Source organism: Fusarium mangiferae (assembly GCF_900044065.1).
Source record: "Fusarium mangiferae strain MRC7560 genome assembly, contig: FMAN_scaffold014, whole genome shotgun sequence".
Taxonomy (NCBI): Eukaryota; Fungi; Ascomycota; class Sordariomycetes; order Hypocreales; family Nectriaceae; genus Fusarium; species Fusarium mangiferae.
The window spans coordinates 1093113-1106605 of NW_024573934.1; the positions used below are offsets into that span (position 1 = coordinate 1093113).

Below are 13493 nucleotides of genomic sequence, written 5' to 3' on the forward strand. Positions count from 1 at the left end.
CAAGTACAATAGAAGTTCTAGAAAAGCTGCCTGATGCAAAGAAAAGACGGCTTGGGATAGGCAATCGATTGCATGAGAACCAGGCACTGTATTCGGTGGGGGCAAAGGACATTGGCAGCAATCAGATCAGTTAGCCGATTAACGAACTGTCAGGTTGATGCTGCGGGAATATCACTCTCGGATAACAATTCTGCCAGAGTCAAATGAGCCGATGTAATGAGGGAGCATCAGCCAATGACAGCACGGATTTGCTGCTAGAAACGAGTAAGAAACGAATAAAAAGACCGTAGGATGCATTTATGGATACTCAATTACTTCCCCTTCACTGGTTTCAATTTCTCGATAGGCAATTCGGTGTAGCTCATGGTTCTTGTGTAAGGCATATTTGATCATGACCCATCCATGCAAGGGCTGCGCCGCAGCGACAACACATCAAAGGCAGCAATTGCTTCAGAATCAATGGCAAAATCCAAAGACGGCGAAAGTGAAACAGATAAAATGGACATATTGACAAAAAAGGCAGAGGCTGTACTATTTATGGATCACCGCCTCTCTCTGCCTAAAAATCACTCTTTTTATTGGCTTGAGCTCATGCAGTTGGTACACCCTCATCCCCGAAGCTGTTGGTTCTGAACCAACATAACTTCTCGATACGGATTAAGTCATTCCAACATCCAATTCTCACCGCAAATATCTCGGCTGATAAAACTTCAATTTCAAGACGATAAAATTGAGATTAAAAACGCTCAAAAAGCCCGAAGCGCAGATATGTGTCGATCTGTTTGTTTCCATGATTCTCTTTGTCGCGAGGCTGAGGGGCCAACTTCAGAGGCCTAGAGGTTTCTGAGAGCGCTTAAGGTTCACATACGTTTCTCCCCAGGTTTCGACTTGGCCGGGATGTTCAGCTGAGGCAGAATTGACCATAAAATCAGACAGAGGCCTCCCCTCACGAAATGCATTTCTACTCCTTCAGTGTCTTGGCCTATTAGCATTTTTTGTGTACACCCGGATCTCAACTACAAGCAGAGCTTTGCTTTTTCGACTCACATTATTCTTCAACAGTCACTATCAACCATGAGCAAGGAGAAGATTGGTGACATTCCAAAAATAACCCCTCTCCAGATCGCCTTGGGTTATCCGCGGTCCAATCCCTCCAGCCGATTCTTCGTACAGACTTATAAGAAGTTTATTGAGGGGTATAAGACTTGCGATGGAGTGCCCGGGGTTTCCCTAATTAAGTGGACCGATGCAAGACAGAGAGTTGACCTCGAGTATATGGCGAAGAGATTTGCAGTCATAGAAGGCCGAGGACAGCAATATTGGCCAGCAAGCGAGAGCTCTTCTTCTGGGGACTCACTTATCTGGCCAGAGGATGATCAAAAGTAGGACCCCTCAGACTGTTGCAAGAATATGTCACTTACCTAGTGTTAGAATCGTCAAGCTGCTTGCCCAGCTCTTCTTCCGTCACAACCAGCAAGAACACCAAAAGGGTCTTAGCTCACCATCCAAGAAGAAACAAGCTGTACGCCATGAGAGGCAGAGATCCCAAACACTTGGACAAAGGTATTGTGAACTACTAATTTCTACACTCAAGCTAACAGTTTATTGCTAGTAACGCCGCGTCAGCTTCAGTTCCAAGCGATGAAATGGACACGGACCCAGGGAACGAAGTCGATTCGGATGATGATACCAGCCTTCCAGATATAGACCACATTCGTTTACGCCCTATGGAACCAGATATTCAAGTAGGTGGTCTTCTCGGTGCTAGCACATTTACCCTTCCACAGACATGATGCATAAAAGGTTATCAACTGACTATACTAGACCTCATCGGCAGGCAATACGAGCAACACTACACCGCCACCTCAAGCGTCCACAACTGCCAAAAGTACTCCGAGCAACACTGCAATCTCTTCTGAACCAACTGCCCCTGTTGCTCAGATGGCTGAACGCCTAGAGGCTACCAGCGCAGTGGAAACAATCGCTCGGGCTATTGATGGTTTTACCGAGAAATACACTTCATCAGGCCGCAGCTGCCGGCCCGTCCAACGCCTTAATTTTGTCGAAACACCAACCTTTGACACGGAGGATGATTCCCAATCCTTATCACCACCTCCAAGTCGACAAAGCGATCCAGGATCTCGCGTTAGTCCAGAGCTTGGAACAGATGCTCCTGGAACTTCTCATGTCGGAACCTCGCAAAACCCGCGCGCGACTTCAGAGCCAATGTCCTTTGATACGACTCAGCTGGCCACCGAAGACATAACCCCTCTCCTGGAGACAAATCAAGCGGCTAGAGCTATGCCTCCACCTCCTCTTCCTCATACCGCATGTCGAACCCCAGAGATCACCACTAGGAGACCAAGATATAGCATTAAATACAGTGTCGAAAAATCACCTGGAAACTTCACGCTATGGGAGCATCACGGCACATTTGGCCGCATGTCAATTTCGGAGTTTCAATTCATACATGGCTTCGATGATATTGACTCTGTTCAATTTATTGTTCAGCGCGAAGGTAGGAGTTGGGATGATAGAGTCCATAAAAACGACGATGTTGCATTTCAGGACATGAAGGTTCGCTTCCGAGGCCTAATCAGAAATGATCTGGATGGGCTTGGCACCGATATTGGGTATATTCCGTACGATATCTGGATCATTCCAATAAGGAGCCCCGAAACTGAGGAGAAGTATTTTCGAGAGCAGACGATCGCGTTATGATCCTGCCGTTAGTATTGGTCAAAGGCGCAGTCTCTTCGAGGATCATTTGGGATCATGAAAACATTCCTTTAGTGAGCAATCTTTCGTTTTTTGGCTTCTGATCTTTTAGTATAGCACAGTCCTTCTCGCAAGTATTTCCTAGATGATACATTGATACCCCCTTGCGGTGAACCCCGTCATAACAAGCTGGAAAACAAAAAGTGCCCTTCCTTAGCTTCCGACCAAATTCTTTCTCAAAGCTCTCCGTCTTTAGCCAACCTACGAATGGAAGCGATGGTACCCTCCACGGCTCCTTTGGCCATCTGAGATGCCATGTCAGTCTTGATGCTTTAAAAAGTAGGACGCAAAGGCTCACTTTGAGATACTTCTCGCGTAACTCCTTGTCCTGTTGGCTCTCTGCCTTGACCTCTGAGTGTCGCCATTCAAAAACAAAAGTTAAAATCAGATTGCCCTCTTGGTCAACACTGACTATGTTGAAGATTTTGCTGCCATCAGGTTGATAGAAATCGACACGCGTTGGTGCAAATTCATAGACAGTCTCCTCGACAACATGATCATCTTTACCTCGCGCTTCTTTGTCAAAAGTGACTTGTCGGATGACTTTTGTCCCTGATTCTGCTTCTTCTTCACTGAGGACTTCACACTCCAGAATGGGAGCCACGAATGCGTTGGCCTTCCGGACTTTGCGCTTGAGGCCATTCCAGACTTGAGCTTCTGACAAGATGGGAGACGCACCGCTGGGGTTGATGGGAGCGCTGTAGGCCAAATTCATGGTAACCATTCTGAATGGTCTCTTCTACAAACTCAACGAAGTTAGGGTTATGAGACAGATAGATGATAAGCACCTGACTGGGATTTGCGTGGAGTAGGTAGTTGCAACTTGCGAAGGATAAATCACGCCTCCACTTTGCAACATGATCGTAGACTTGGGTGACGTAAGACTCTGCTTATTAACGCTTTTTAACCCTATAAATATCATGATATACCAAGATAAGCTACATTATGCTCAATCTTCTAACTACTACTGCTTTTCAAATTCATCAATCTTTTCCTCGTGCACTGCTTTTCCTTGGATCTCCTCTGTAACATCTGGTCCCCCCATACCAAACATACCCTTGAATACCCGAACAAGACTTTGTCGACCTTCCCAGAGAGGGAATAGACCAACAGCGATGGAACTGCAGAACAGCCAGAGGATACCAACAACAACCCAGCCAGTGAAGAAGGGCTTGGAGAAGACATAGGATGTTCCATACATGGGCATGGGCCAGAGAATCAGGAAAGCGATTGTCATGCAGACGGTCATTGTCTTTGCGATCTTTGAGGCCTTGTTGAGTTTGGCCATGTCTTCCTCGGGAGCAACGGCAAAGCTGGTTACGACAGCACCTTCGGAGTCAACGTTGGAGTCGCTGGTGTCGTCAGCCTGCTTGATAGCAGCCATAGAAGCCCAATCATAGCTGTCTGAGCCAAAGCCGAATGTGAAGAGCGGCACGAAGATCAGAGGACTCAACAGAGCGACAACGTTGCCGGCAAGCATAGGGTTGTTGGAACCGAGGTTGTCAACGCTAAGAACACCATCAAACTCCTTAGCGCAGGTGACAGTCCAAGCGATGAGCGCACAGAAAAGACCAAGGACTGGAGACGCCGCGGCAGCAATCCAGTTCTGACGCTTCCAGAGAAGAGTCAAGGTAGCGGGGATGACGGCTGCGGAGATCATGACACCCATCCAGAGGTACAGCCAACCCATGCTGATACCGGCGTAGTGGAGGCCAACACTGAAACTGGCCATGATAAGACCATAGAGACAGACAGTCGTGTGTGATACACCAATGAGTCGGCCACCGGAAGCTTGGGGGTTGATGTAGGTCCTGGAGAAGCGTTAGCATTAGGTATGAGCTTTTGTACACGAAGAACTTACTGGTAAACATCATAGGTAAAGATGGAGGAAACAGCGATGAGCTGAGCCGAGGTCGCAGAGGTCACGGCCATGAAGATCATGATCAAAGTGCAAATAGCACCAGTCTTGCCCAACAAGCCAACAGCAGCGTAGGGCAGAACAAGACCGGCCGAGACATCAGCGGGGTCCATACGGTTAGGGTACGTAGGGAAGGCGGGGTTCGTCTCGAGGGCCAAAGCACTGAGACCCATGGTAGTCGCACAGAGCCAAGGGATAGCGAACCATGAAAGGCCGCCAATGATGTATCCAGGGAGGGCAGCGACGGGGTGAGCTGCGATGGCCTTGTTGTAGTAACCGTTATCCATGAAGACGGTGCCGAAGTTGCCAACGATGTTGATGACGAAGAAGATGATACCCTCGCGAGATCGCATGGTGAGATATGAGCCCTCAGCATTGCCTTCGACGGGGTGAGAGGCGGCGGCCTTGGTGAGCGCATCGTAGACTTCGCCAGGTGATCCGAGTTCACTGCCGGTCGCATAGGCAGTGAGCGCAAAGATGAGGATGATGACGAGAATAATGACCGTATGGACATAGTCTGTCAAGAAAGTGGCCTTGATACTAAGCCGTGGGTTAGTCCTATTCGTTCATCAAAATCTATTTCAACTTACCCTCCGAACATGGTGTATAGAACAACACCGAGAGGTAGCAGGAAACATGCTGCAGCTGTGTGCATGCCAGTGAGAGAAGTGACTACAGCAGAGCCACCAGTCAAGAGCATAGCAGTGACGAGAATGTTGGTGAAAAGACCGAAGCAAATGTAAACGCAGTGAGTAATGCGGCCATATCGAGCCCGGATGACCTCGAGGAAGGTATGCGCATTAGGGGCCCTTCTCTTCAACTCAATGGCAATGGTGGCGAAGAGAATGATCTGAACGGTAGCACCAGAAGCATACTTTCCAATTATTAGTCACCATTCACAGTTCACGATTTTCAAACAGTCGACTTACCCAGAATGGTCCAGAGACACCATATCGGTACGCAACGCCAGATGATTGGAGGAGAGTAGCAGCCCAAGTCCAGCTGGAAACAACAGCTGAAGCAACGAGACCAGACTTGACCGTTCGGCCAGCAGTGTTGAACATTTCCGAGGTCTGCTTCTCATGGTTATACCGTTTCAAGACCCACGTCGTGAAGATCATGCCGAGGGCAAAAAGAAAGCCGAGACCAACAACGATACCATAGCCGTAGGCCTGGCTCAGAGGAGGCTCGACTGTGCCGGATGAAGGACCGCCACCACCAGCCATTGTGATATATTTGCAGTAAGGTTGGTGTTGAGATTTCAAGAGTCTATCACGAGAGCATTTGCCACAACCACATTTATTGAGATCTTCATCATTGTTATATACATCCAAGCACCACAGCCGTTTTGCAAAACCTAAGATAATGCAATGCCGGATCACGCACCCCTGTCAACCAGATTATGCACCCCCACTAGACCTAATTAGCTGATGACCTGCAATGTGTGCCTCTGATCACCGCATTGACTGATGAAATTCAGTGGCGTCTATGGGTCAAAGCTGGAAAGTCAGTATTTCTGTCCCGATTAGGCTTCGTTGGGAGTGCATAATCCCATGGATTGGGGTGCATGGTCCAGTGTCGAAGATAATAAACCCGCCGTTCAAGTGCCGGCGGGCCTCTCAAGATAAGCCATTCCCGGGTGAAGCTGCACGATAAGAAATTCCCCATGGGGGCAGTGATAAGAACGCACGGACACAATTGGCCAACAACCCCAGCCCCGAATGCGCCCTTATCAGTGCAAACATTGAAGCGAGGGAATAAGAAACGGTTGATCACTGGCCGGCGGCCAAGCGACCTGCAGGGCGGTATCTTGATAAGAAAAACAGTGGCCGCTACAGGGCATTATTCATTAATTGACACATCAGTGGACGATGCAGCACTGCTGCACCGCGGAGGTGTAGCACCTAAGCCAAGCCCTTTCAGAGCCTAGAACATGGGAAATTCAGCCTCAATTGAATATGTATCTCAGTTCTGAGAAATATTCGCATTGAGATAACATTTTTGAGGTTTTGGACATGTGATCACTCATTAAAGTGTCTAGGATTGGTTCATATGCGAGCAATTAAAGTGCTACCCCACGAAAGTGACGGGTGCAGGGACCCGGGTTTATCATTCCGAAAAACCAGCGTCATTGATTGTAATAATGGTAAGCTCTTCGCAATCTTTGCAACCAAAAGTAAGATTGAACATTATTGACGATAGCCTACCGTTGACTTGAGGTGAGCTGCTGGTTGTGAGCTGCTCAGACAGACAAACTTCGGCATCCCGACATGGACATTTTTATGTGGTCATTACCAGCAGAACAAATCCCCAAAGAGATATTGTGTTAACCAGATGATGAATACCGACGAAATTCGTCGCTGATAGAAGTCCATTTTAGTTTGGAAAGCGTCTTATCGAAGATTATCTATCTGTTCATCTTACCTTACAATACTGCTCGTTCTCGCAATTCGTAGGCTCGATGGCTTACAATTACCCTGCAGTAGTAAAACATTGCTCGGCAATGTGATGTCACAGTGTGAAGTTGACAGACTACTGGGTCTAAGAAGTCTATCTGTCGCGGATTAGCAAAGATCCAGCATAATTTGCATGTTGCTTTCTTATCTTATCTCTCACCGCTACAAAGAGGGCCGTGACAGAAACATAAGCAGCCACACTGTGCAGTTAAAATCGCAGCACAACCTGCATTCTCCTGCCCTTATAACCTTCATATTCATACTTCTATGTAATATACTACGACAGAGATAAGGGGTATTTCTCATTAGGATTCAAGAAGCAAGGTATGATACCACAATCGTATAGAAATTGTTTATAATGCTGGGACCGTCACAGTACTCAGCTCCAAAGACCAACAACAGTATCTAGGGTCTCTACTGAAGAATACACAACGTCGGGGGAATCAAAGGCTCTCAACTTGTGGGTACACCATTCTTCCACTATGATCGGATTCTCTTACAAAACGGCTGGTAGCAAAACTGGCCGTGCGACACGCGTCACTTCCAACTTATTTTTGCAGTTCTCAATGTCATGGCTTAAACGAGTTCCGTCAACGTTACTAGCATAAACCCAGTTGGTGTTGCCGCATTTCTGTGAATCGTAACCTTACAGGGCCTTTGGGAGTGTTTTTTTCTTTTTTTCTTTTTGCAGAGATCAGTCATCAATACTGGATTTGTTCGTAGTAATCCACAGTGGAAGCGATAAGATCGGTTTGTCAGTGAAGAGAGTGAGAATGGCCTTCTCTCGATAAGTCCACCTCTTGAAGCCCCCCAAGGCGCTCACAGCCTTTCGTGGCAATCCAATACTGATGATGATGCGTTCTCTATGAATTCCATTTCAGCTTAAGTGACAGAATCGTCACGCATCAGACGGATCTGCAAGTGCCGTCATGAGACCTCCTCCGCGTACCTGGAATTCCCCTGCGTCAAGACTCTTTAGACCAACGGCTTCAGCTCTTCCGTCTTAGGTAAGACTGGCGACTTTATGCTGCCCAAGGTTTGAGTGGCATTCCTCATTGGCGGGCAGGGTGGGTTACACAGCCCAAGGACAGCAATGTAGTGGATTGTCTCGCATATGTGAATGACGAATGCGCAACTCGCTTTGGTCTGTCATTAAGGTTACAAATGTCACATCGCGCCCGTTATTTGGTCGTTGAGATTTTGAAACGCTTGTAGACTAGACCGAGTTTGTGGATGACGCGGTGCTTGGAATGCACATGTTCCGGGAACGGCCAAAACCCATCACCGTATTCAGCTGACACCTCCATTCTGCATCCATTGAATACCCGTCAAATGCAGGAACTCAGACCAAGGTGATGTTATTCGTGGAATTCTCAGGAACTTGGAGTGATGATTTCATGAGCAACAGCTCTCCAGGCCTGCGGGCTCCTCTCCGCTACCCAGTCGAACTCTATCAATGCGACAATTTGCCTCATATTCCCCAGAGAAAAGTACCAAGGAGCGTTGGCAAGGGAAAACAATGGCATTGTCTCTCCCTTGCGTTGTGTGTCGGAAAACATCATTTATTGAATGCTTTAACAAGGGATTGTAAGAACCACTAGCCGCAAGCATCTGAGACACCACGATCTTGATCCAGCATAACTACCGAGGGGCCAGACCACCAAAATGCATAACTCCCAAGCATCGAAAACAGAAGAATGGTAGCTGAAATGTACCTCCGTAAAAACCATGAGAGAAAATTAGCCTTTGCCCCTGGGTACTTAAAGTTAAGTTTGGCATCCTAAATAAGGGTCTTCAGGGTCGCCGATCTCACGGATTGTGATCTATCCGCAACCCAGTCCCATCCACGCCACTCATCGACGTCAGAGAAGTTCCCAACTTTAGGTGACTGGATCATCATAGAAGAAGCTTTTTGAAGTTTATATAAGGACCAGGAATCAGGCATTCTTGAAACATATCCCCAACTATCACGCCACAGAAACATACAATCTATCCTAAGAATCTTCAACTCTCAGACAAAATGCATTTATCAACTCTTTACCTTCACTCTTCCCTTCTCCTAGCTTCATCGTTTCTCTCAAAGGTGATTGCAGCGCCTTCCAACAAACTCCTGGACACTGACCTCGCTGTCAATGGCTTTGGTCTTCAAGACGAGAGCGGAGACTCTGATGGTGTTGCCGCAAAGGCCGAAGTCAGCGTTGATAACGACTACAAGGTCCCCAGTGACTACAACAAGCCTCGTGTCCTAGAGGCCAACATTGACGTCACTCGATTGGGCCTTGATCCCGTCATCTTTTATCCCGATAACGATGATGAGGAAACAGAGGTTGAGGACACTGATGAAGAGAAGCGCAGCATCTTTGCAAGACTCTTCACTAGGGCTTTGACTTCAGATAAGAAGGAGGCTCTACGCCGTCACAATGTTGCTCGCTCCAAGGTTAAGGTCAAGGCCATTGTGTGGGATTCCAAGCTTGAGTCAGCTGCTACAGCTTATGCAAAGAAGTTGGCCAAGGCTGGTAAGCTGAAGCACTCTGCAGGAAAGGACCGTCCCAACCAGGGTGAGAATCTCGCATATGCTTGGGCAAGCAATGGATTCAAGAACCCCATCACTGCTGGTGCTCAGGGCTGGTAGGTTTACTCTATCCTCACATAACACACAATTAACTAACTGCATGAGGTTGAACGAGAAGAAGTACTACAAGGGAGAGACCATTCCCAAGGGCAACTTCTCCATGTATGGTCACTACAGTAAGATAATAAACCCGAATCATCTCACTATACGTGACTAATCGTTCGTCAGCTCAATGTGTCTGGAAGACTTCAACAAAGATTGGCATTGGTGCCGCTAAGGACTCCAAGGGTGCTTGGTACACTGTTGCTCGATATTCTGGTCCCGGCAACGTTGTCGGCCAGAAGCCTTATTAAGCAATAAAATACTGACTTGAAAAGACATTACTGGATCGAATATATGCCCGGGGTAGTTGAGAAGGGACCTGGTGGACGTTGCTGGCGAGCGCTGACCTGATACCTTCTTTGATTCATGCCATTTCCTCGAAAGTGGTTATATGTATTACTATTAGAATACTTACATTCGCTTACGTGTCACGAATTATGTAAAACAAATCGATTTGTTAAACCAGTTACCTTTTCCCTTTTTGTATTGCGTCAATATCATGGGCTTTCTCAAGTGCCCTTCTAATACAAACAAGCCAACATCTGTGTTTGTGCACGGCGCAGACCAACAACAAATACATAATGTTATGAATCTATAAAGCTCATAAACCTTGGTGCTTTTGTCCGTTCGCTAATATTTAGAGGTTATAATGCACGGTAATTAATTTGGAGTCCGTTGAAGGCGCGGGGTCTTGCAATGATTGTGACATCCGTTATCGGGATCACGCAAGAGTCTCAGCAAGTCATAACTCGATTTAGATCCTGCTATTGCCGAAGACGTGATTATTCGTATCTAAAGTGGCATCAAAGACAGGAAGGCGTGATTGGACATGCGGGGTTTCGTTAACATAAATATCGAAGTCATTCGAACTTGGAATAGGTTTGCATGATGGCATTTGCATATACAGCTCAACGTACAACCATTGCAAGACTTCCATCTCCTGAGAATTTAAAAATCAACCTGTTATTTTGATCTGGCTTATTTCTTTCTTTTGTAGCCACTATGGCGTCCAACCCAGCAACAAACGAGAGTACCACCGACAACAGTCACAATGATCTCAAGAAGAAAATCATCATCAATGCCTTTGACATGTCAACCATTGGACACTTATCGCCAGGCCAATGGAAGGTCAGTACCACTACACTCTTTGTATCAGATTGATGCTGAACACAAATAGAACCCGGTAGACAAATCAGCCACCAAGCGCGATCTCCAGTATTGGATCGACCTGGCCAAGCTACTTGAGAAGGGAGGCATCAACGCCTTGTTCCTGGCAGATACCTATGGCGGTTATGATACTTATGAGGGAAAATTGGATAACTGCATTCGCCGTGCAGCCCAATGGCCCATGACAGATCCAACTATTCCCATCAGTGCCATGGCAGCTGTGACGAAGAACCTATCTTTTGCCATTACCGCTTCAACATCCTTTGAGCCGCCTTTTCTGCTAGCAAAGCGCTTCTCGTCATTGGATCACTTCACCAGAGGAAGAATCGGTAAGCATTGAATGGCAAAATAGCATAAATGAGGGGCTAATAATTCGGAAGGCTGGAACATTGTCACCAGTTGGAAGAAGGCAGCTTTCAAAGCCATTGGCCTGGACAGTCCTATTGCTCATGACGAGAGATACGAACAGGCAGATGAGTACTTGCGTGTTCTATATAAGTATGTCGCCCTTGTTGCTTTTGTATAGCTTGATACTCAACTTAAAGCAGACTCTGGGAAGGCTCTTGGGCAGATGATGCCATCTCCCCTGATCCAGAAAATGACAGCTATGCGGATCCCGACAAGATCAGGACCATCCACCATCATGGCAAGTTCTTTGACTTGGACACTCGCCACATTGTTGACCCTTCACCTCAACGTACGCCATTCTTGTTCCAAGCTGGTACCTCATCGGCTGGTCAGACGTTTGCAGCAACTCATGCAGAAGGCATCTTCGTGTCTTCCCACTCACCCAAACTGCTCAAGCCAAAGATCCAAGCAATTCGCAAGCAGGCTGCTGAACTGGGCCGAGATCCTCAATCACTAAAGTTCTTTGCGACTTTCACTCCCATAGTTGGCCGCACTGATGAAGAAGCACAGGAGAAACTCAAGGAACTAAATAAATACGCATCGACCATTGGTGGACTAGTTCTCGTCAGCGGATGGACTGGCATCGACTTGTCCAAGGTCCCGCTCGATCAGGAACTCACCTCTGCGGACTCTCTAGAGCAGCACAAGGTTCAAAGTCTTCTTGATGCATTCACTGTCACTAGTGAACATGTTCCAAAGTGGACGCCAAGAGTCATTGCTGAGAAGGCCGGCATCGGTGGACTTGGCCCAGTCTCTGTTGGAAGCCCTCAGACTGTTGCTGATGAGATGGAGCGTTGGATCGAGGAGGGAGACTTGGATGGATTCAACGTTGGCTACGTCACTACACCTGGAACTTTTGAGGATTTGGTTGAGCTATTGGTGCCTGAGCTCCGAAGAAGGGGTTTGTATCATGAGATACCTAGTGAAGGAGGCCATAGTCTGCGAGAGAATGTCTACGGAATTGGACAATCCAAGCTCCGGGATGATCACACTGGGTCAAAGTATAAGTATGATGTGTTCAAGGAGGAATAATCTTTGGTCAATAGCATAGAGGTTCAGCTGCTGGCGATGCCTTGGGCGTGCAGTCCACAAGGTAAAACACAATCCTCATCCTATCCCAAAGTTTCAGGATCCAGACTCTTTGACCTCGCTTCATATCAACATCTTAACATCCTGAAGATTCATCAGCGCTCGTGATGAGAAGATATCCGACCCAGCCGCCCTATCCGAGGAGATCCTAGGCATGAGAGTGATTCAGGAACTGTTTCATTCATTGTCGCACGGCCATTTACCTTGCCCCCAGGTTTTTCAACGTTTCTGCATCATATTCACGAATACTTTCAGGAACCTGCTGACAGTAGTTTTACCCCGATGAGGAAGTAAAGGGCCAAGGTTGGAGATGATAGCTTGTTGCTGAATGGTGAGGTCATGAGGTCACCAGGCACTGAATCTTCAACAGGGGTCCAGGGGCCGTGCCGCCTGTTGGCAGCTGTCAAGCGACTGGATGCCACCGAAGTTTAGTTGCTGCTACGAAGTTGACGATTTTTCATTCATTGAAGCTACCTTCGTTACTCTGCAGGTGCAGCCGCACGTAAATTTTCAAGATTTGACATGATAAACTGTAGGAAACTGTTTGCTATGCGATTGTCGGCCTCATGGCCAATACTCAAATGATCCTCATTGACCTGGACCTGTAAGCCTGTGTGGCCTAAAAATCTTCAAGCCCCGCCTCGTTAGCTCCCTTCTGCAGGCTAGGGTACAGAAACACTACAGTTCCAGAACCTTAATGCGCCGATGGAACAAGTTTTGCAACATTATGCCACCCCGACCTTTCTGAACTCCTGAGTTGGTTCGAAAGCTTTTATCAGACTCTCGTGATAGGATCGCTAAGAATTAGTCAACCAACAACAGATGATCGCATATCGCAAGACGTTCTAGAAATTATTTAGGCTTCCCTGCACCCGCTGTGACGCAGGCTTAGTTATAGCGCCTACAGCTCTTGGTCCACCCGCCACGTTGCGCTGAGCATTGTCTTACCCGACACACCCGACACCTTCAGTGTTAAGAGGTTCAATACAAAATTCTTCATGGT

General features: G+C 47.3%; 5 protein-coding genes across 5 annotated transcripts; 3 read left to right on the forward strand and 2 right to left on the reverse strand.

The window, feature by feature from the left end:
- Positions 1 to 1074: 1074 nt before the first annotated feature.
- FMAN_14823 (uncharacterized protein) lies at positions 1075 to 2721 on the forward strand (the record flags this gene model as incomplete). The annotated part of the gene is made up of 4 exons (XM_041822874.1): positions 1075 to 1382; positions 1432 to 1563; positions 1613 to 1745; positions 1825 to 2721. The coding sequence occupies 4 exons, from the start codon at positions 1075 to 1077 to the stop codon at positions 2719 to 2721; spliced, it is 1470 nt and encodes a 489-aa protein (XP_041688511.1).
- A 233-nt stretch (positions 2722 to 2954) lies between these two features.
- On the reverse strand, positions 2955 to 3502 carry FMAN_14822 (uncharacterized protein; the record flags this gene model as incomplete). Its single annotated transcript, XM_041822875.1, has 2 exons — positions 2955 to 3023; positions 3077 to 3502. The coding sequence occupies 2 exons, from the start codon at positions 3500 to 3502 to the stop codon at positions 2955 to 2957; spliced, it is 495 nt and encodes a 164-aa protein (XP_041688512.1).
- Positions 3503 to 3742: 240 nt separating this feature from the next.
- Positions 3743 to 5922, reverse strand: FMAN_14821 (putative DUR3-Urea permease; the record flags this gene model as incomplete). Its single annotated transcript, XM_041822876.1, has 4 exons — positions 3743 to 4589; positions 4640 to 5236; positions 5287 to 5570; positions 5626 to 5922. The coding sequence occupies 4 exons, from the start codon at positions 5920 to 5922 to the stop codon at positions 3743 to 3745; spliced, it is 2025 nt and encodes a 674-aa protein (XP_041688513.1).
- A 3250-nt stretch (positions 5923 to 9172) lies between these two features.
- FMAN_14820 (related to plant PR-1 class of pathogen related proteins) lies at positions 9173 to 10077 on the forward strand (the record flags this gene model as incomplete). The annotated part of the gene is made up of 3 exons (XM_041822877.1): positions 9173 to 9780; positions 9830 to 9900; positions 9953 to 10077. The coding sequence occupies 3 exons, from the start codon at positions 9173 to 9175 to the stop codon at positions 10075 to 10077; spliced, it is 804 nt and encodes a 267-aa protein (XP_041688514.1).
- Positions 10078 to 10828: 751 nt separating this feature from the next.
- Positions 10829 to 12433, forward strand: FMAN_14819 (uncharacterized protein; the record flags this gene model as incomplete). Its single annotated transcript, XM_041822879.1, has 4 exons — positions 10829 to 10954; positions 11004 to 11322; positions 11374 to 11491; positions 11542 to 12433. The coding sequence occupies 4 exons, from the start codon at positions 10829 to 10831 to the stop codon at positions 12431 to 12433; spliced, it is 1455 nt and encodes a 484-aa protein (XP_041688515.1).
- Between the last annotated feature and the right edge of the window lie 1060 nt (positions 12434 to 13493).